At 44.7% G+C, this 21,444-nt stretch overlaps 1 protein-coding gene across 1 annotated transcript in view; it reads right to left on the bottom strand.

Moving 5' to 3' along the window:
• The window catches only part of LOC311123278 (protein shisa-9A-like), a gene marked incomplete at both ends in the record, with an annotated part of 101,258 nt that extends 79,814 nt beyond the window's left edge, over nt 1-21,444 (bottom strand). The window contains 2 exons of the mRNA XM_084158161.1: nt 19,999-20,105; nt 20,927-21,444. Of these exons, the coding sequence (XP_084014287.1) occupies nt 19,999-20,105; nt 20,927-21,444 (625 nt within the window). The remainder of the gene's footprint in view (nt 1-19,998; nt 20,106-20,926) is intronic.

The raw sequence follows: 21,444 nt of genomic DNA, 5'->3' as shown, positions 1-21,444 counted from the left end.
CCTCTCCGTTTCAGTCACTCTCTGTCCAGTCTGTCCTCTGTTTCAGTCACTCTGTCCAGTCTGTCCTCTCTGTTTCAGTCACTCTCTGTCCAGTCTGTCCTCTCTGTTTGCGACACTCACCATTCTGTCCTCTCTGTTGTTTTAGTCACTCTTCCCAGTCTGTCCTCTCTGTTTCAGTCACTCTCTGTCCAGTCTGTTTCAGTCACTCTGTCCAGTCTGTCCTCTCTTTTTCAGTAACTCTGTCCAGTCTGTCCTCTCCGGTTCAGTCACTCTCGGTCCAGTCTGTCATCTCCGGTTCAGTCACTCTCTGTCCAGTTTGTCCTCTCCGGTTCAGTCACTCTCTGTCCAGTCTGTCCTCTGTGTCACTCTCTGTCCAGTCTGTCCTCTCTCTTTCAGTCACTCTCTGTCCAGTCTGTTTCAGTCACTCTGTCCAGTCTGTCCTCTCTGTTTCAGTCACTCTGTCCAGTCTGTCCTCTCTGTTTCAGTCACTCTGTCCATTCTGTGCTCTCTGTTTCAGTCACGCTGTCCAGTCTGTCCTCTCTGTTTCAGTCACTCTCTGTCCAGTCTGTTTCAGTCACTCTGTCCAGTCTGTCCTCTCTGTTTCAGTCACTCTTTCCAGTCTGTCCTCTCTATTTCAGTCACTCTCTGTCCATTCTGTCCTCTCTGTTTCAGTCACTGTCCAGTCTGTCCTCTCTGTTTCAGTCACTCTGTCCAGTCTGTCCTCTCTGTTTCAGTCACTCTGTCCAGTCTGTCCTCTCTGTTTCAGTCAGTGGTACTTACTGCCTGCATGAGTTTAGTCTGTGCATGTTCAGACAATGGAAATATTGAATTAAGCATGTTTCACTTTGAGGAAAAGGGATTCTGAAAAAATATTGTGCATTTTTAAAAGTAGGGTTGGAAGGGAGTATTCTGCAGTGTGCCATACTGACAGACAAGACAGATTCTGACTTTATTGATCCCCAAGGGGAAACTCGCTGTCACGTAGCAAAGACAAACATACTGACAAGACCGAAACAATGCCTGAGTCAAAAAGTGCCAATATGTCACAGTGCTAGATACAGTCCGATGCGACAGTGCTAGATAAAGTTATCAATCACCTGTAATCACATCATATCACACTGAATCTTGACTTAATGGCAGATCCAATAAACAGAAACTCATAACTGTTTGGTCTTCTGCATGTCACGGTTCAGACAGACGACCAGAGGACCACAATTGCGTCACACCAGAAAGTTTATTAAACTTAAGGGGAGAAGGGAAGTAGGGAGTGAATGAAGGCTCCAGGGGTAACAGGGATCCCGTCCAATGCGCTGGGTCTGTGCCCCCCCCAGTGGCAGCGATGCGTCCTATGAAGCCGGTGGTGGGTGGTCCAGAAGTCCTGGGGGGGGGAGACACAGACACAACAGGGCGGAATGAAACCAGGCAGCAGTACAGTTCAAGGGAAATCCAAAATACGTAGTAGCAAGGCAGAAGGCTGGTCAGAGTTACCGGGATTGAAGAGTAGTCAGGAGTCGTAATGGCAGAAGCAGGTCTGGATCTCCTGAGGCAGAAGAGTATCCAAAAAAACAGGCAGGTCCGGGGTCACAAAACCAGGGTGAGCCAGAAGCGCGAGCAAACAGGTTCCGGGTGTGAGCTTTGCAGACGATCTGACACCGGAGAGCTGAAAGACAGGGCCTTAAATACTGGGAGAGGTAGTGGGTAATGCAGCGCAGCTGGCAGAGTAATTAGAGCAGAGCAGAGCAGGGACAGGTGGAGCTAGTTAGGCTGAGTAGAGAGAGTGGTGAGCAGAGTGGAAGAAAATAAAGGTGGTAACCCGGTGGAGTGAGAGGCCCATGACACTGCATGATCTTTCTGATATCTCTCAGATACAGGACAGACACTTCAGAACAAACTTCCTTTACATCTGTTTTGTTTAACTGTCTGTTTTTCCATGTATGTTATTCAATGCGTTTCTATGGACTAATAGCAGTAAGGCCAAATTCAATGTTTCATCCCCAAAATATTCAAGATATTTCTGGGGATACCAAAGGGGTCCTAATATTCCAAATAAAATATCTAAATTATCCTTGGTATGACCATCTTAAAACAATTCCATATGTTATCTTAGTAGAACCCGCCCCAGGCTTAGACTCTAGAGGGTTCATTGTAAACGTGTTTACTGGCTACTTAGCCGTGGGTGGCAGGTGTTATCGTCATTCACGCCTGATGAAAGAAATTACTTGTTAATTCAAAACATCAAAAACAAAGTACAGCATAACTTACAAATGCTTAATGAAGCCTTCATGGACCCTTTATAATCCCTACAATACATCAATGCTTCCCAAATCCATTGCAAGCTAATTACAGATCAAAGTCTGACAAAACCAAAACCCAGAAAGCAGCAGGATTCAGTGTGTGTAAACAGCAATCCTAAATAGATAGAGACCAGATCAAACCAGACCAGATCAGACCAAACCAGATCAGCAGTAGACCTGTGAATGTGCCCAGCTCCGTGACGCACTTCTCACGGTCACCACATGTCCCTGTTCCCTGGGCTGGGTCAGAGCCCAGGAGGCAGGCAGGGAGATGCTGCCAGCCAACCTCTAGGCGGGGGAGAAGGGGCCAACTCTCCATTGAGCGGTGCCCTAAGAGAGAGGGAAGGAGGTGGTACATCACAAAATGTGCTCTCAGTGAGTGGTCTCTCTGCCAGTAATATAACATTGCTGGTCTCCCTGCCAGTAATATGACATTGCTGGTGGAGCTAGTCAGTTAGCCAAGCGAATCTGCTGCCTGCCCCCAGGGCAAGTCCTGAGGGAGTGTGTGTGTAAGGTTATTGCCTTGGGACATGACTGATCTGTAGCTGTGGGCACCCCACCCAAAACAGCCTGTTCTCTCTCTCAGCCAAACGTCTCTGTCCGTGTACAGAGAGATTGAATCATAACTGCCAGTATGTTCTGTAGGGTCAGAGATTTGAACCAACATGAAAATTCTGTATAGCCTTTCTTCACAATACAATTTTACAATGCAAACCTACATACAGAGGTGTTTATTAACGTAACATAATTTTAAAGAATTCAAATGGAATTTTCTCAGTGAAAATATGATGAAACCTCTAACAATACAAGAGATTACAGGGGGTTTCCTACTGTGTAGCACAGCCACATGCTAGGGCAACTAAATACTAACTCTGGCACATGTTCTGGAAGCTAAATACTACTGTGTAGCCACATACACATGCTAAATAGTGTTAGAATACCTCTCTCAAATTTGCCTCCCTTCACTACAGTATGTTTTTGACAGAGGAGCAAAGTCTATTTTTCAGTATAAGCTATATCGATGTATTCCATATGCATCATAAACCGAGCCTCATTCAATAACAATTTTCCTCCCTAATTTCCCTGGGGTATTAGTATCAGGTGACATGGCTGTCAACATTACAACTTAAGACATTTCAAATCAGAGGACATCTGGAAAAATAATTCCCTTTAGCAGATTAAACACATAATCCTAATGTTTGTGAACATCTTAATGAAATCAAATGAATTAAACTGTGTAATAAGATATACTCACTGTAGCATTTAATTAAAATTCAATGGATTCCCACCTGCTCAACATTTTTTTTTGGGGGGGGGGCGATTAGGCCTGGCTCGCAGTCGGCATTCCAATTCATCCCAAAAACAATTTCTGTATGGATCTCGCTTTTTGTGCACGGGTGCATTGTCATGCTGAAACAGGAAAGGGCCATCCCCAAACTGTTGCCACAATTTTGGAAGCACAGAATCGTCTAGAATGTCATTGTATGCTATAGCGTTAAGATTTCCCTTCACTGGAACCATGAAAAACAGCCCCAGACCATTATTCCTCCTCCACCAAACTTTACAGTTGGCACTATGCTTTCGGGCAGGTAGCGTTCTCCTGGCATCCACCAAACCCAGATTCGTCCGTCGGACTGCCAGATGGTGAAGCGTGATTCATCACTATAGAGAATGTGTTTCCACTGCTCCAGAGTCCAATGGTGGCAAGCTTTAACCACTCCAGATGCCGATAGGCATTGCGCATGGTGATCTTAGGCTTGTGTGCGGCTGCTCAGCCATGGAAACCCATTTGATGAAGCTCCTGACTAACAGTTATTGTGCTGACGTTGCTGCCAGAGGCAGTTTGGAGCTCGGTAGCGAGTGTTGCAACAAAAAACAGACGATTTTCACACGCTACGCACTTCAGCACTCAGCGGTCCCGTTCTGTGAGCTTGTGTGGCCTACCACTTCACAGCTGAGCCGTTGTTGCACCTAGACGTTTCCATTTCACAATAACAGCACTTACAGTTGACCGGGGCACTAATTTGAAGGTGTGTCCACATACTTTTATATACAGCACCAGTCAAAAGTTTGGACACACCTACTCATTCAAGGGTTTTTCTTTATTTTTACTATTTTCTACATTGTAGAATAATAGTGAAGACATCAAAACTATGAAATAACACATATGGAATAATGTAGTAACCAACAAAGTGTTAAACAAATCAACATATATTTTATACAGTGGGGAGAACAAGTATTTGATACACTGCCGATTTTGCAGGTTTTCCTATTTACAAAGCATGTAGAGGTCTGTCATTTTTGTCATAGGTACACTTCAACTGTGAGAGACGGAATCTAAAACAAAAATCCAGAAAATCACATTGTATGATTTTTAAGTAATTAATTTGCTTTTTATTGCATGACATAAGTATTTGATCACCTACCAACTAGTAAGAATTCCGGCTCTCACAGACCTGTTAGTTTTTCTTTAAGAAGACCTCCTGTTCTCCACTCATTACCTGTATTAACTGCACCTGTTTGAACTCGTTACCTGTATAAAAGACACCTGTCCACACACTCAATCAAACAGACTCCAACCTCTCCACAATGGCCAAGACCAGAGAGCTGTGTAAGAACATCAGGGATAAAATTGTAGACCTTCACAAGGCTGGGATGGGCTACAGGACAATAGGCAAGCAGCTTGGTGAGAAGGCAACAACTGTTGGCGCAATTATTAGAAAATGGAAGAAGTTCAAGATGACGGTCAATCACCCTCGGTCTGGGGCTCCATGCAAGATCTCACCTCGTGGGGCATCAATGATCATGAGGAAGGTGAGGGATCAGCCCAGAACTACACGGCAGGACCTGGTCAATGACCTGAAGAGAGCTGGGACCACAGTCTCAAAGAAAACCATTAGTAACACACTACGCCGTCATGGATTAAAATCCTGCAGCGCACGCAAGATCCCCCTGCTCAAGCCAGCGCATGTCCAGGCCCGTCTGAAGTTTGCCAATGACCATCTGGATGATCCAGAGGAGGAATGGGAGAAGGTCATGTGGTCTGATGAGACAAAAATAGAGCTTTTTGGTCTAAACTCCACTCGCCGTGTTTGGAGGAAGAAGAAGGATGAGTACAACCCCAAGAACACCATCCCAACCGTGAAGCATGGAGGTGGAAACATCATTCTTTGGGGATGCTTTTCTGCAAAGGGGACAGGACGACTGCACCGTATTGAGGGGAGGATGGATGGGGCCATGTATCGCGAGATCTTGGCCAACAACCTCCTTCCCTCAGTAAGAGCATTGAAGATGGGTCGTGGCTGGGTCTTCCAGCATGACAACGACCCAAAACACACAGCCAGGGCAACTAAGGAGTGGCTCCGTAAGAAGCATCTCAAGGTCCTGGAGTGGCCTAGCCAGTCTCCAGACCTGAACCCAATAGAAAATCTTTGGAGGGAGCTGAAAGTCCGTATTGCCCAGCGACAGCCCCAAAACCTGAAGGATCTGGAGAAGGTCTGTATGGAGGAGTGGGCCAAAATCCCTGCTGCAGTGTGTGCAAACCTGGTCAAGACCTACAGGAAACGTATGATCTCTGTAATTGCAAACAAAGGTTTCTGTACCAAATATTAAGTTCTGCTTTTCTGATGTATCAAATACTTATGTCATGCAATAAAATGCAAATTAATTACTTAATCATACAATGTGATTTTCTGGATTTTTGTTTTAGATTCCGTCTCTTCACAGTTGAAGTGTACCTATGATAAAAATTACAGACCTCTACATGCTTTGTAAGTAGGAAAACCTGCAAAATCGGCAGTGTATCAAATACTGGTTCTCCCTACTGTATTTGAGATTCTTCAAATAGCCACCCTTTGCCTTGATGACAGCTTTGCACACTCTTGGCATTTTCTCAACCAACTTCACCTGGAATGCTTTTCCAACAGTCTTGAAGGAGTTCCCACATATGCTTAGCACTTGTTGGCTGCTTTTCCTTCACTCTGCCGTCCGACTCATCCCAAACCATCACAATTGGGTTGAGGTCGGGGGATTGTGGAGGCCAGGTCATCTGATGCAGCACTCCATCACTCTCCTTCTTGGTAAAATAGCCCTTACACAGCCTGGAGGTGTGTTGGGTCATTGTCCTGTTGAAAAACAAATGATAGTCCCACTAATCCCAAACCAGATGGGATGGCGTATCGCTGCAGAATGCTGTGGTAGCCATGCTGGTTAAGTGTGCCTTGAATTCTAAATAAATCACATATAGTGTCACCAGCAAAGCACCCCCACACCATAACACCTCATCCTCCATGCTTTACGGTGGGATCTACACATGCGGAGATCATCCGTACACCCACACCGCATCTCACAAAGACACGGCGGTTGGAACCAAAAATCTCCAATTTGGACTCATCAGACCAAAGGACACATTTCCCCTGGTCTAATGTCCATTGCTCGTGTTTCTTGGCCCAAGCAGGTCTCTTCTTCTTATTGGTGTCCTTTAGTAGTGGTTTCTTTGCAGCAATTCGACCATGAAGGCCTGATTCACACAGTCCCCTCTGAACAGTTGATGTTGAGATGTGTCTGTGACTTGAACTCTGTGAAGCATTTATTTGGGCTGAAATTCCTGAGGCTGGTAACTCTAATGAACTTATCCTCTGCAGCAGAGGTAACTCTGGGTCTTCCATTCCTGTGGTGGTCCTCATGAGAGCCAGTTTCATCATAGTGCTTGATGGTTTTTGAGACTGCACTTGAAGAAACTTTCAAAGTTCTTGAAATGTTCCGTATTGACTGACCTTCATGTCTTAAAGTAATGATGGACTGTCATTTCTCTTTGCTTATCTGAGCTGTTCTTGCCATAATATGGACTTGGTCTTTTACCAAATAGGGCTATCTTCTGTATACCACCCCTACCTTGTCACAACACAACTGATTGTCTCAAACGCATTACGAAGGAAAGAAATTCCACAAATTAACTTTTAAGAAGGCACAGTTGTTAATTGAAATGCATTCCAGTTGACTACCTCATGAAGCTGGTTGAGAGAATGCCAAGAGTGTGCAGCTCCATGGTAAGAAATGTGACTGTTCCTGGTGCAAAAACAATATCCTATCCCTGAGCTCGAGTAAATGACATTACTAAGCTGCTCCCGAATGTACTATGTCAGGACATGGAAATCGATTCTATCGTAGTCCATGTGGGTTTTAATGACATTATGAAGGGCAGCTCTGAACAGTTGAAACTGGATTTTAAAAAGCTGATTGACTCTCTGCTAGACACTAACAAAACACCCACCATATCTGGCCCTGTGCCCTCTCTGAATCGTGGCATTGAATGCTTTAGCAGGATTATTGCTCTTCACAACTGGCTACGTGATTATTTCAGCTCAATGGGTGCAACTTTATTTGACAATTTCGATACCTTTTGGAAACAAAACAAGTTTTATAAGGAGGATGGGATCCACCCAAATCATTTGGGTTCCTGGATCCCTTCACAGCATTATAAGGCTGCATGATGGAGACAATGACATAGCAATTACATTTACGTCATTTAGCAAACGCTCTTATCCAGAGCGACTTACAAATAGGTGCATTCACCTTATAGCCAGTGGGATATAAGGTGGGTGGGGGGGGGGGGGGGGGGTAGAAGGATTACTTTATCCTATCCCAGGTATTCCTTAAAAGAGGTGGGGTTTCAAATGTCTCCGGAAGGTGGTGAGTGACTCCGCTGTCCTGGCGTCGTGAGGGAGCTTGTTCCACCATTGGGGTGCCAGAGCAGCGAACAGTTTTGACTGGGCTGAGCGGGAACTATGCTTCCGCAGAGGTAGGGGAGCCAGCAGGCCAGAGGTGGATGAACGCAGTGCCCTCGTTTGGGTGTAGGGACTGATCAGAGCCTGAAGGTACGGAGGTGCCGTTCCCCTCACAGCTCCGTAGGCAAGCACCATGGTCTTGTAGCAGATGCGAGCTTCAACTGGAAGCCAGTGAAGTGTGCGGAGGAGCGGGGTGACGTGAGAGAACTTGGGAAGGTTGAACACCAGACGGGCTGCGGCATTCTGGATGAGTTGTAGGGGTTTAATGGCACAGGCAGGGAGCCCAGCCAACAGCGAGTTGCAGTAATCCAGACGGGAGATGACAAGTGCCTGGATTAGGACCTGTGCCGCTTCCTGTGTAAGGCAGGGTCGTACTCTCCGAATGTTGTAGAGCATGAACCTACAGGATCGGGTCACCGCCTTGATGTTAGCGGAGAACGACAGGGTGTTGTCCAGGGTCACGCCAAGGCTCTTCGCACTCTGGGAGGAGGACACAACGGAGTTGTCAACCGTGATGGCGAGATCATGGAACGGGCAGTCCTTCCCCGGGAGGAAGAGCAGCTCCGTCTTGCCGAGGTTCAGCTTGAGGTGGTGATCCATCATCCATACTGATATGTCTGCCAGACATGCAGAGATGCGATTCGCCACCTGGTTATCAGAAGGGGAAAGGAGAAGATTAGTTGTGTGTCGTCAGCGTAGCAATGATAGGAGAGGCCATGTGAGGATATGACAGAGCCAAGTGACTTGGTGTATAGCGAGAATAGGAGAGGGCCTAGAACTGAGCCCTGGGGGACACCAGTGGTGAGAGCACGTGGTGCGGAGACAGCTTCTCGCCACGCCACTTGGTAGGAGCGACCGGTCAGGTAGGACGCAATCCAAGAGTGAGCCGCGCCGGAGATGCCCAGCTCGGAGAGGGTGGAGAGGAGGATCTGATGGTTCAGCAGGGAGGAGAATGTGGCAAAGAGCTTCCTAGGGTTAGAGGCGGATGCTTGGAATTTAGAGTGGTAGAAAGTGGCCTTAGCAGCAGAAACAGATGAAGGAATGTAGAGAGGAGGAGTGAAAAGATGCCAGGTCTGCAGGGAGTCTAGTTTTCTTCCATTTCCGCTCAGCTGCCCGGAGCTCTGTTCTGTGAGCTCGCAATGAGTCATCAAGCCACGGAGCTGGAGGGGAGGACCGAGCCGGCCGGGAGGATAGGGGACATAGAGAGTCAAAGGATGCAGAAAGGGAGGAGAGGAGGGTTGAGGAGGCAGAATCAGGAGATTGGAGGGAGAAGGATTGAGCAGAGGGAAGAGATGATAGGATGGAAGAGGAGAGAGTAGCGGGAGAGAGAGAGCGAAGGTTGCGACGGCGCATTACCATCTGTGTAGGGGCAGAGTGAGTAGTGTTGGAGGAGAGGGAGAGAGAAAAGGATACAAAGTAGTGGTCGGAGACTTGGAGGGGAGTTGCAGTGAGATTAGTAGAAGAACAGCATCTAGTAAAGATGAGGTCAAGCGTATTGCCTGCCTTGTGAGTAGGGGGGGACGGTGAGAGGGTGAGGTCAAAAGAGGAGAGGAATGGAAAGAAGGAGGCAGAGAGAAATGAGTCAAATGTAGACGTAGGGAGGTTGAAATCCCCCAGAACTGTGAGGGGTGAGCCATCCTCAGGAAAGGAACTTGTCAAGCTCATTGATGAACTCTCCAAGGGAACCTGGAGGGCGATAGATGACAAGGATATTAAGCTTAAATGGGCTAGTGACTGTGACAGCATGGAATTCAAATGAGGAGACAGACAGATGGGTCAGGGGAAAAATTGAGAATGTCCACTTGGGAGAGATGAGGATTCCTGTGCCACCACCCCGCTGACCAGATGCTCTCGGGGTATACGAGAACACATGGTCAGACGAGGAGAGAGCAGCAGGCGTAGCAGTGTTTTCAGTGGTAATCCATGTTTCCGTCAGTGCCAAGAAGTCGAGGGACTGGAGGGTAGCATAGGCTGGGATGAAGTCTGCCTTGTTGGCAGCAGAACGGCAGTTCCAGAGGCTGCCTGAGACCTGGAACTCCACGCGGGTCGTGCGTGCAGGAACCACCAGGTTAGAGAGGCAGCAGCCACGCGGTGTGAGGCGTTTGTGTAGCCTGTGCGGAGAGGAGAGAACAGGGATAGCAATGACCCAAGCCCAGCTCAGCTAATCCCTACCATTGTGATGCAGAGTTGTCAAAATGCTTCAGCAAATGCATATTACATCAGGGGCATCGGTAGACAAAATGTGGGTCATGATCATGTGCCTAGGAACCAGATTGATACTGTTAGCACTGAGCCTGTGTGCCCGAGGTGGCAGTCCACTGTGTGCAGCTCACCCTGCACTAACATTAGGAACATGAGAACGTCTACTGCTGCTAAGCTTCCCAGTAAAGCAATAAAAACAAGTAAGCATCCCAGAAGAAAAGTGCTCCAAATAGCCCACGTTAACATATGTAGCTTAAGAAACAAGGTTCATGAAATCAATAATTTGCTAGTAACAGATTACATTAATATTCTGACTATCTCTGAAACTCACTTAGATAATACCTTTGATGATACAGTGGTAGCAATACAAGGTTATAACATTTACAGAAAAGATAGAAATGCCAATGGTGGAGGTGTTGCTGTTTATATACAGAACCACATTCCTGTGAAGATTAGAGAGGATCTCATGTTAAATACTGTTGAAGTAATATGGCTACAGGTTCATCTGCCTCACCTAAAGCCAATTCTGGTGGGAAGCTGCTATAGACCACCAAGTGCTAACAGTCAGTATCTGGATAACATGTGTGAAATGCTTGATAATGTATGTGATATCAATAGAGAGGTATACTTTCTGGGTGATTTAAATATTGACTGGCTTTCATCAGGCTGCCCACTCAAGAGAAAGCTTCAAACTGTAACCAGTGCCTGCAACCTAGTTCAGGTTATCAGTCAACCTACCAGGGTGGTTACAAACAGTACAGGAATTAAATCATCAACATGTACTAATCATATCTTTACTAATGCTGCAGAGATTTGTTTGAAAGCAGTATCCAAATCCATTGGATGTAGTGATCACAATATAGTAGCCATATCTAGGAAAACCAAAGTTCCAAAGGCTGGGCCTAATATTGTGTATATGAGGTCATACAGTAAGTTTTGTAGTGATTCCTATGTTGTTGATGTAAAGACTATATGTTGGTCCGTGGTGTGTAATGAGGAGTAAACAGACACTGCACTTCACACATTTATACAATTCCTTATTCCAGTTACTAATAAGCATGCACCCATTAAGAAAATGACTGTAAAAACAGTTACAGTTGAAGTCGGAAGTTTACATACTCATTAAAACTCGTTTTTCAACCACTCCACAAATTTCTTGTTAACAAACTATAGTTTGGCAAGTCGGTTAGGACATCTACTTTGTGCATGACACAAGTAATTTTTCCAACAATTGTTTACAGACAGATTATTTCACTTATAATTCACTGTATCACAATTCCAGTGGGCCAGAAGTTTACATACACTAAGTTGACTGTGCCTTTAAACAGCTTGGAAAATTCCAGAAAATGATGTCATGGCTTTAGAAGCTTCTTATAGGCTAATTGACATCATTTGAGTCAATTGGAGGTATACCAGTGGATGTATTTCAAGGCCTACCTTCAAACTCAGTGCCTCTTTGCTTGACATCATGGGAAAATCAAAAGAAATCAGCCAAGACCTCAGAAAAAAGATTGTAGACCTCCACAAGTCTGGTTCATCCTTGGGAGCAATTTCCAAACGCCTGAAGGTACCACGTTCATCTGTAAAAACAATAGTACGCAAGTATAAACACCATGGGACCATGTATCCGTCATACTGCTCAGGAAGGAGACGCGTTCTGTCTCCTAGAGATGAACGTACTTTGGTGCGAAAAGTGCAAATCAATCCCAGAACAACAGCAAAGGACCTTGTGAAGATGCTGGAGGAAACAAGTACAAAAGTATCTATATCCACAGTAAAACAAGTCCTATATCGACATAACCTGAAAGGCCGCTCAGCAAGGAAGAAGCCACTGCTCCAAAACCGCCAGAAAAAAGCCAGACTACGGTTTGCAACTGCACATGGGGACAAAGATCATACTTTTCGGAGAAATGTCCTCTGGTCTGATGAAACAAACATTGAACTGTTTGGCCATAATGACCATCGTTATGTTTGGAGGAAAAAGGGGAAGGCTTGCAAGCCGAAGAACACCATCCCAACCGTGAAGCACGGGGGTGGCAGCATCATGCTGTGGGGGTGCTTTGCTGCAGGAGGGACTGGTGCACTTCACAAAATAGATGGCATCATGAGGAAGGAAAATTATGTGGATATATTGAAGCAACATCTCAAGACATCAGTCAGGAAGTTAAAGCTTGGTCGCAAATGGGTCTTCCAAATGGACAATGGACCCCAAGCATACTTCCAAAGTTGTGGCAAAATGGCTTAAGGACAACAAAGTCAAGGTATTGGAGTGGCCATCACAAAGCCCTGACCTCAATCCTATAGAAAATGTGTGGGCAGAACTGAAAAAGCGTGTGCAAGCAAGGAGGCCTACAAACCTGACTCAGTTACATCAGCTCTGTCAAGAGGAATGGGCCAAAATTCACCCAACTTATTGTGGGACGGTTGTGGAAGGCTACCTGAAACGTTTGACCCAAGTTAAACTATTTAAAGGCAATGCTACCAAATACTAATTGAGTGTATGTAAACTTCTGACCCACTGGGAATGTGATGAAATAAATAAAAGCTGAAATAAATCATTCTCTCTACCATTATTCTGACATTTCACATTCTTAAAATAAAGTGGTGATCCTAACTGACCTAAAACAGGGAATTTTTACTAGGATTAAATGTCAGGAATTGTGAAAAACTGAGTTTAAATGTATTTGGCTAAGGTGTATGTAAACTTCCGACTTCAACTGTAAATCCCTGTGGATTGATGAGGAATTGAAAAATTGTATGGTTGAGAGGAATGAGGCAAAAGGAATGGCAAATAAGTCTGGCTGCACAACCGATTGGCAAACATATTGGAAATTGAGAAATAATGTGACTAACTAAATAAAAAGAATAAGAAACAACACTATGAAACAAGGATAAATGACATAAAGAATTATAGTAAAAAGCTTTGGAGCACCTTAAATGAAATGTTGAGAAAAAAGGCAAACTCAGCTCCATCATTCATTGAATCAGATGGCTCATTCGTCACAAAACCAACTGATATTGCCAACTACTTTAATAATTTTATCATTGGCAAGATTATCAAACTTAGGCATGACATGCCAGCAACAATTGCTGACACTACATATCCAAGTATATCTGACCAAATTATGAAAGACAAGCATTGTAATTTTGAATTCCGTAAAGTGAGTGTGGAAGAGATGAAAAAATTATTGTTGTCTATCAACAATGACAAGCCACCAGGGTCTGACAACTTGGATGGAAAATTGATATTGCCACTCCTATTTGCCATATTTTCAATGTAAGCCTACTAGAATGTGTGTGCCTCCAGGCTTGGAGGGAAGCAAAAGTCATTCCGCTACCTAAGAATAGTAAAGCTCCCTTTACTGGCTCAAATAGCAGATCAATTAGCCTGTTACCAACCCTTAGTAAACTATTGGAAGAAATTGTGTTTGATGAGATACAATGCTATTTTACTGTAAACAAATGAACAACAAACTTTCAGCATGCTTATAGAGAAGGACATTCAACAAGCACAGCATTTACACAACTGACTGTTGATTGGCTGAGAGAAATTGATGATAGAAATATTGTGGGGGCTGTTTTGTTAGACTTCAGTGCAGCTTTTGACATTATCGATCATAGTCTGCTGCTGGAAACACTTATGTGCTATAGCTTTACACCCCCTGCTATAATGTGGATAAAGAGTTACTTGTCTAACAGAACACAGAGGGTGTTCTTTAATGGAAGCCTCTCAAACATAATCCAGGTAGAATCAGGAATTCCCCAGGGCAGCTGTCTAGGCCCCTTGCTTTTTTCCATCTTTACTAACGACATGCTACTGGCTTTGAGTAAAGCCAGTGTGTCTATGTATGCGGATGACTCAACACTATACACGTCAGCTTCTACAGCAACTGAAATAACTGCAACACTTAACAAAGAGTTGCAGTTAATTTCGGAATGGGTGGCAAGGAATAAATTAGTCCTGAATATTTCCAAAACTAAAAGCATTGTATTTGGGTCAAATCATTCACTAAACCCTAAACCTCAACTACATCTCGTAATGAATAATGTGGAAATTGAGCAAGTTGAGGAGACTAAACTGCATAGAGTAACCCTGGATTGTAGACTGTCATGGTCAAAGCATATTGATACAACATTAGCTAAGATGGGGAGAAGTATGTCCATAATTAAGCACTGCTCTGCCTTCTTAACAACACTATCAACAAGGCAGGTCCTACAGGCCCTAGTTTTGTCACACCTAGACTACTGTTCAGTAGTGTGGTCAGGTGCCACAAAGGGGGACCTGGGAAAATTGCATTTGGCTCAGAACAGGGCAGCACGGCTGGCCCTTAAAAGTACACGGAGAGCTAACATTAATGACATGCATGTCAGTCTCTTCTGGCTCAGAGTGGAAGAGAGATTGACTTCATCACTGCTTGTTTTTGTAAGAGGAACAACAGGGACTGTGAAAAGACACACACAAGGGTATAGACACATGCATATGCACATATTGTGATATTGGTGTATGGTGGTATTAAACATTTTGTATTGTAGATAGATAGTGGTGTATTAATGTCATATGATGTACTGTTTTATATTTTGTTTTATATGTAATGTAAGTGCTTTAATAAGTTTGGACCCCAGGAAGAGTAGCTGCTGCCTTGACAGCAGCTAATGGGGATCCCTAATAAATACAAAATACAAAAAAAGGCAAAGCTGGTTGAGAGAATGCCAAGCGTGTGCAATGCTGTCATCAAGGCAAAGGATGGCTATTTGAAGAATCTCAAATATAAAATATATTTAGATTTGTTTAACACTTTTTTGGTTACTACATGATTCCATATGTGTTATTTCATAGTTTTGATGTCTTCACTATTATTCTACAATGTAAAAAATAGTAAAAATAAAGAAAACCCTAGAATGAGTAGGTGTGTCCAAACTTTTGACTGGTAGTGTATATAGAGTATAAATGTCTGATGACTAGCTCCCTTGAAGACATGACAGGCTATTCACTTGCCCTCTTCTGACCCAGTCCACACAAACACACACACGTAATTACCTGCAAAACATTTGATTTGAGTCTCTGGCTGTAAATGAACTGATTAATATTCCCAGGGTGTTACAAGGAGAGAGGGCTGATTACACCCTGCTGAGATATTCAGCCTGCTTACAGCTGCTATTATTATTACACCATGACAACAAGATGGACAATTATACATATGAAGAGGCCAAGTCCAGTAATCAGTCAGATGGAGGACAATCAGGACATACAGGGGACCTCCATGATAAACATCCTTAGATAGAGCTCTGAAAGCATTTCAACAGCGTGTGGCTATTCTACTTCCCTTATTCAACTTTGTCACTTTAGTTTTCTCTGTTTTCTACTCAACTTCTATTTCTTCCAAGGGGCAGTGAGTCCCAGCATCCCCGTGTGTCTGACTGAGCTGATTACTGTGTCTGGTCAACCAGAGCCATCTGAGGAGGCTGGGAGGCCCACAGCCCTAATGAACAAGGCCTAATGGATCTCCGGTGCTGCTGAGGGGACCTACATTATGGTAATTAGCCTGAGCAAGGGCACAGGAACGAGGCCCGGGAAGAGCGCGTCTGGGCCTGGTTCTGTCTGTAGATTCAAACACTTTCTGATTCACTTTGGAGGATTTTTTAAAACTGTGCAACTCTTAGGTGGACAGTGGAAGTTCATGTTATACATTTTTTCCTTGATTATTATGTATTTTGCCAATAATAAGGAATTATTTTGATGTGAACTCTTGTCCTCCCTAGTGTCCCTGAATATTTTGTTTTATCCTTAGCTTGCTCCTGTTCCTGCACATTGAAAAGGAACATTTTCTTTATTTTCCTTTGCTTTGTGCCCGTCTGTGGCTGCTTCCTGGATGCCTGTCTGTGGCTGCTTCCTGGATGCCTGTCTGTGGCTGCTTCCTGGATGCCTGTCTGTGGCTGCTTCCTGGATGCCTGTCTGTGGCTGCTTCCTGGATGCCTGTCTGTGGCTGCTTCCTGGATGCCTGTCTGTGGCTGCTTCCTGGATGCCTGTCTGTGGCTGCTTTCTGGATGCCTGTCTGTGGCTTCTTCCTGGATGCCTGTCTGTGGCTTCTTCCTGGATGCCTGTCTGTGGCTTCTTCCTGGATGCCTGTCTGTGGCTTCTTCCTGGATGCCTGTCTGTGGCTTCTTCCTGGATGCCTGTCTGTGGCTTCTTCCTGGATGCCTGTCTGTGGCTGCTTCCAGGATGCCTGTCTGTGGCTGCTTCCAGGATGCCTGGCTTTGAAGGAGTCAGGATGGAAGAGTCCGGATAAGAACTGACACAAGAGACTTTGGTGACAGGTGAAGTTGTACCTCTCAACAAAACTCTGATCTGATAAACCCAGCAGTAGTGTTACATTTTACACACACACACACACCCCCACTTACACACACACACACACACCATGTACACACACACACACACCACGTACACACACACACACACACCACATACACACACCACGTTCACAAACACACACACCACGTACACACACACCATGTACACACACACCATGTACACACACACCCCCACGTACACACACACCATGTACACACACACCCCCACGTACACACACACACACACACCACGTACACACACACCACGTACACACACACCCCCACGTACACACACACCATGTACACACACACCCCCACGTACACACACACACACCGACCACATACACACACACCATGTACACACACACCCCCACGTACACACACACACACACCACGTACACACACCACGTACACACCACACACACCACGTACACACACGCACGTACGCATATACGCAACGCACACACACACACACAGCTGCAGGTGATCCATTTTGGCATAACTAATAAACAGTAGATGAGGTTAGAGAAATTCAAGAGTGGAGATTGTTTTGCAGACAGAGCCTTTCTTCATGCTGTTTGGTCTTCAAGCAATTACCTATTAAATATAACAAGTGCCTAATGCATATCTGGAGATAAGGGAAGATTATAACTGCTAGGCAGGTAATTATCTTTGTGAACATGAGTTGTGAATACAGATCACCGTCTCAGTCAGCCAACGGATGGAAAGCCTACCCTGCTCTCTTTCTGGGGCTCTCAATAATACATTTATATCCTCTATTTTTCTCAATGTCCCACATGAGTTCAGGTTGATTGACAATGTGAAGAACAACAAACTTTTTCTTTGCAATTCTACCAGAAGCAGCAGTGGCTTCATATAGCTTGTATGACACTTTGCCCTTCACAGATGTAAACGAGGTTACATTCTGCCTGCAGTATGTCAACTTTTGTCACTCAAAATATATTTAACTGTTGACATTGCACTGATCCTCTCTGACAGTCTCGACATGTCGTCCTCTCTCTCTCTCTCTCTCTCCTCTCTTTCTTTCTGTCTCTCTACCTCTCCCCTTCTCTCTCTCTCTCTCTCTCTCTCTCTCTCTCTCCTTCTCTGTGTCTCTTTCCCTCTTTATTTCAATTTCAATCTCTCACTCCGTCTTTCACTTTGTGCTTTGATGCTGAAGGCTCAGAGACACAGGATTTTGAGCTCTTTAAGAATTCTAAAAAAGTATTCAGTTTTGTGATTACATTACATTGAGATCACCAGCCCAGCAGGGGATAGGAGGGCTGATTGGTTCAGGGGATAGGAGGGCTGATTGGTTCAGGGGATAGGAGGGCTGATTGGTTCAGGGGATAGGAGGGCTGATTGGTTCAGGGGATAGGAGGGCTGATTGGTTCAGGGGATAGGAGGGCTGATTGGTTCAGGGCTAAACGGTCAATTTTTTATGTGCAAAGGGGTACAGAGCAGAGGCCCCAGTACTCATGGGGTTTAACATAACGAGATCTGAGCTCTGATGTATTAGTTGATGTGTTGTGTGAGACGTCGCACATGAGCGATACATGGTAAAAGGTTTTTACGCATAACATCCCATATGCTGTCAAAACAAAGCGACGTTAGGAACAAAACGCTTGCTCTAGTCTTGTCCTTAACTTATACTCAGAGGTGCTTGGGGAAAATGCTTGGGGGAGAAAGTAGCTAATCCCAAAATGTTATCCACCATTGCCCTGCATAAACAGTGATTGTTATGACTATCAGCCTTACAAACTGCCATGGGCATTCTTCTCCAAAGCTGGGTGAGGACACCTAAGATGGGATCTATTGATGATGTCAGTAACAGGGTAATCTGGCCATAAACTATAATCAATTGATGGTCTGCTCTATAAATAGAATGTGATCAACAAGAGACGTACACAGCCGAACTGTGAACAGTAGTGTGTTTCACCTTACTCGGCATCTCACAAGATTTAGCTTATACCTTAAATTTATCTTCAAGGCAAATACTGTAATACATCCACATTAACCTTTTATCCCCCCCCCCCCCCCCCCCCATTCCCCCAAAAAGAGCAAGGACCACAGCCAACTAGCATACATTATTATACGTACTTCAGAGAGTCTCGCTTTAGACCTCCACACGTCTGGTACTTTATCTATCTACACTGAGTGTACAAAACATTAGGAACACCTTCCTAATATTGAATTACATCAATAACTGATCATAGCTTTCACCTGGATTCACCTGGTCAGTCTATGGTCAGTCATGGAAAGAGCAGGTGTTGCTAATATTTTGTACACTCAGTATACAACCTTTTTTTTTTACCAGGAAAGATCCCTTGAGGTTGAAACTTTCATTGCCAGGTAGACCTGGTACATCTGCCTCTTCGAAGCATCAGTGGCAGTTATTTCTAGATATAATCGATGACAGCAGACACCAGCACCCCGGAAGACATTAGAGACAAAGGCCCCTACTTTAAAATGATTCGAAGGAGAGCTGTTAGGAGCCCAGTACCGTCACACCGGATGATAAGGTGTGTCAGTCTGATTGTGTTTGATAGAATCAAGAAAAAAGGACAAATTCCACTGACAACACCACTGTCAGCTACACTCACAGTCTCAGTCAGTAAGTCTTAAAATAAAAATGTTCAAGTAGGAGGGAGGCTTAGATGTGCCACTTGCTTTGTGTTTGGATCATTTTTCAATTTCTAGGTCGAAACACATCCAGCCACAAAAGGGGGTGATGTAATCATACTGGAATCAGAATCAGTAGTACAACAGCATGAGATGTTTATTAAATACTCCAGATTAAGACTCTTCTGTGTTTCTGAGTTGGTTGATCTGTGTTAAAATACAAAGCCCATAACTGTGGTTGCAGCCCACGGGACGCAACAGAAATAGATGCCATTCACACTGCTCGGTTGTTCTCTCTCCCTCTCTCTCGCTTTATTTATTTATTTATTTCTCTCTCTCTCTCTCTCGCTCTCTCTCCCCCCACCTTTTTACACTTCTTGAATCATGTAGGCATGGGACAAAAATAAAACAGTGAATTATCACTGGATTTACAAAGCAGAAGGCAGTTTGTTTCCCTCCATCTAAGATTATAAAATGAATGACACATTTGAAACTAATAAACCTGGCTATGATACAAGGGTTGAAACCCATACATACCCTTACAGACCAAATGCTTCACTGAGAGTCTGTGTACAATATGCAACCAGGCAACCTGCCCACATTATATTTTTCTGTAACGGGGCCTCCATGGCCAACCCTTCCAGTCTCAAATGTCTCTGCAGTGGCAGATACATCCACACACAGCTGTCCACAACCATACCACCAAAAACAACTGCCTATAGGGCCAAAACTGTGAAACTTACGGAGGTTGTTGGCCCTTGTGTCATAGTGCTGTGTGTGCATGCCAAGGGTGTCCTCCCCCTGGAACTGTTCACCTGGACAACCGACCTGTAACACGCTCTGGACAGCCCTGTGTGAGAATGAGAGAGAGATTTATCCAGATGTAAGAAATGGCCAGACAGACAAAGAAATATATTCTATGAAGAACTGTGCATAATGCTTGATTTCATGACAACCATGCTGCACAGTTGTGTGCACAGGGAAGCGAGTTCAAGATGATCACATCATATCAAATATTGCATCTCTGCTTTCAAATAAAGCAACATTTTCATATGAATTAGTTAATTTGACTGTGTGGTTGAGTGAGCGGGTTCCACATTAATTCGAAAAATATACAATTCTGAGAATTAAGACATTTTCATGACGAAAACGAATAGGACCTATTGATCCATTGTTAGAGAAAGATCTCCAAATAAAGGAATAGCATGCGCATGTTGCGGAGCAGAGAGCATGTGGCTATCCACGGCAAGAGACATACGCCCTCGCGCTCTCTGCGAATGAATCAGGCAAGTAGCCCACACAGGTGATGACATTATACAATCTAGTCCAATTAATAAACTGTCGATGACAGCTACTTTCTATCCACTGAAGAGGCATTTATTGTGCGCGTAAAATTCATTGATTGGGTGATGTCTTATTATAATTTTAAACAAGAACCAAGTTTAGATGATATCCTCGATTTCTTATTTCAGGGACAACGCTATTAGAATGAGGTAGCCTATAGTAGTTTACCAATATAAACATGGCAAGCGTGAGGCTAGAACTCAAGCGTCAAATATTATTGTGGCGCGCGCTCTAGCCTACATGTGCGCACCAAGCAAGCTCCTTGAAAACAAGCACAACAAAAATGCTCGCGGCGCGCTCAACAGCAGCAGAACCCCATAAACCCACCTAGTCATATTCTCTCTCTGGGGTCGGTGCGCCTTTTCCAGACCGAGTTTGGTGAATATCCCAACAAGTGCCATGATAGCCACTACTCCACAGATGATATACACGATTAAATTAGTTTTATCTTTGGTGGGGTCGTGCCGAAGGTCGTTTTTCTTAAACGGGGTTTGACCTGTCATCATCCACACCGGAGTGTCGTAGTTTTTACAGGTGCTCTGATCCAGCCGCGAGGTCTTGTAGGAGCAGCAGAACCGAAAGCCACAGGTGCCGCAGCAGTACAGATAATCCCCCGTTTTACAAACGAACGGCGGGTCCCACTGGCCCATCACATCGTAGTACCCCCGGCACCTGTCCTCCGTGTGCGGGGGCTCCGAGAAGCCTGCGCCCTCGTCCTCCCTGGATCCATTGCACGTCGTCATCATGACAAAGCCCTCCACTTGTCCTGGTTCTCCGTCCGCCTTGCAGACCAGCGCCATAACTTTGACCAACAAGTAACCCAGCAGAAAGTATTTCCCCCTCAT

The sequence above is a fragment of the Coregonus lavaretus genome (genome assembly GCF_964263955.1).
Source record: "Coregonus lavaretus genome assembly, chromosome: 1".
Lineage (NCBI taxonomy): Eukaryota > Metazoa > Chordata > Actinopteri > Salmoniformes > Salmonidae > Coregonus > Coregonus lavaretus.
This window is presented reverse-complemented; position numbering and strand designations above follow the sequence as displayed.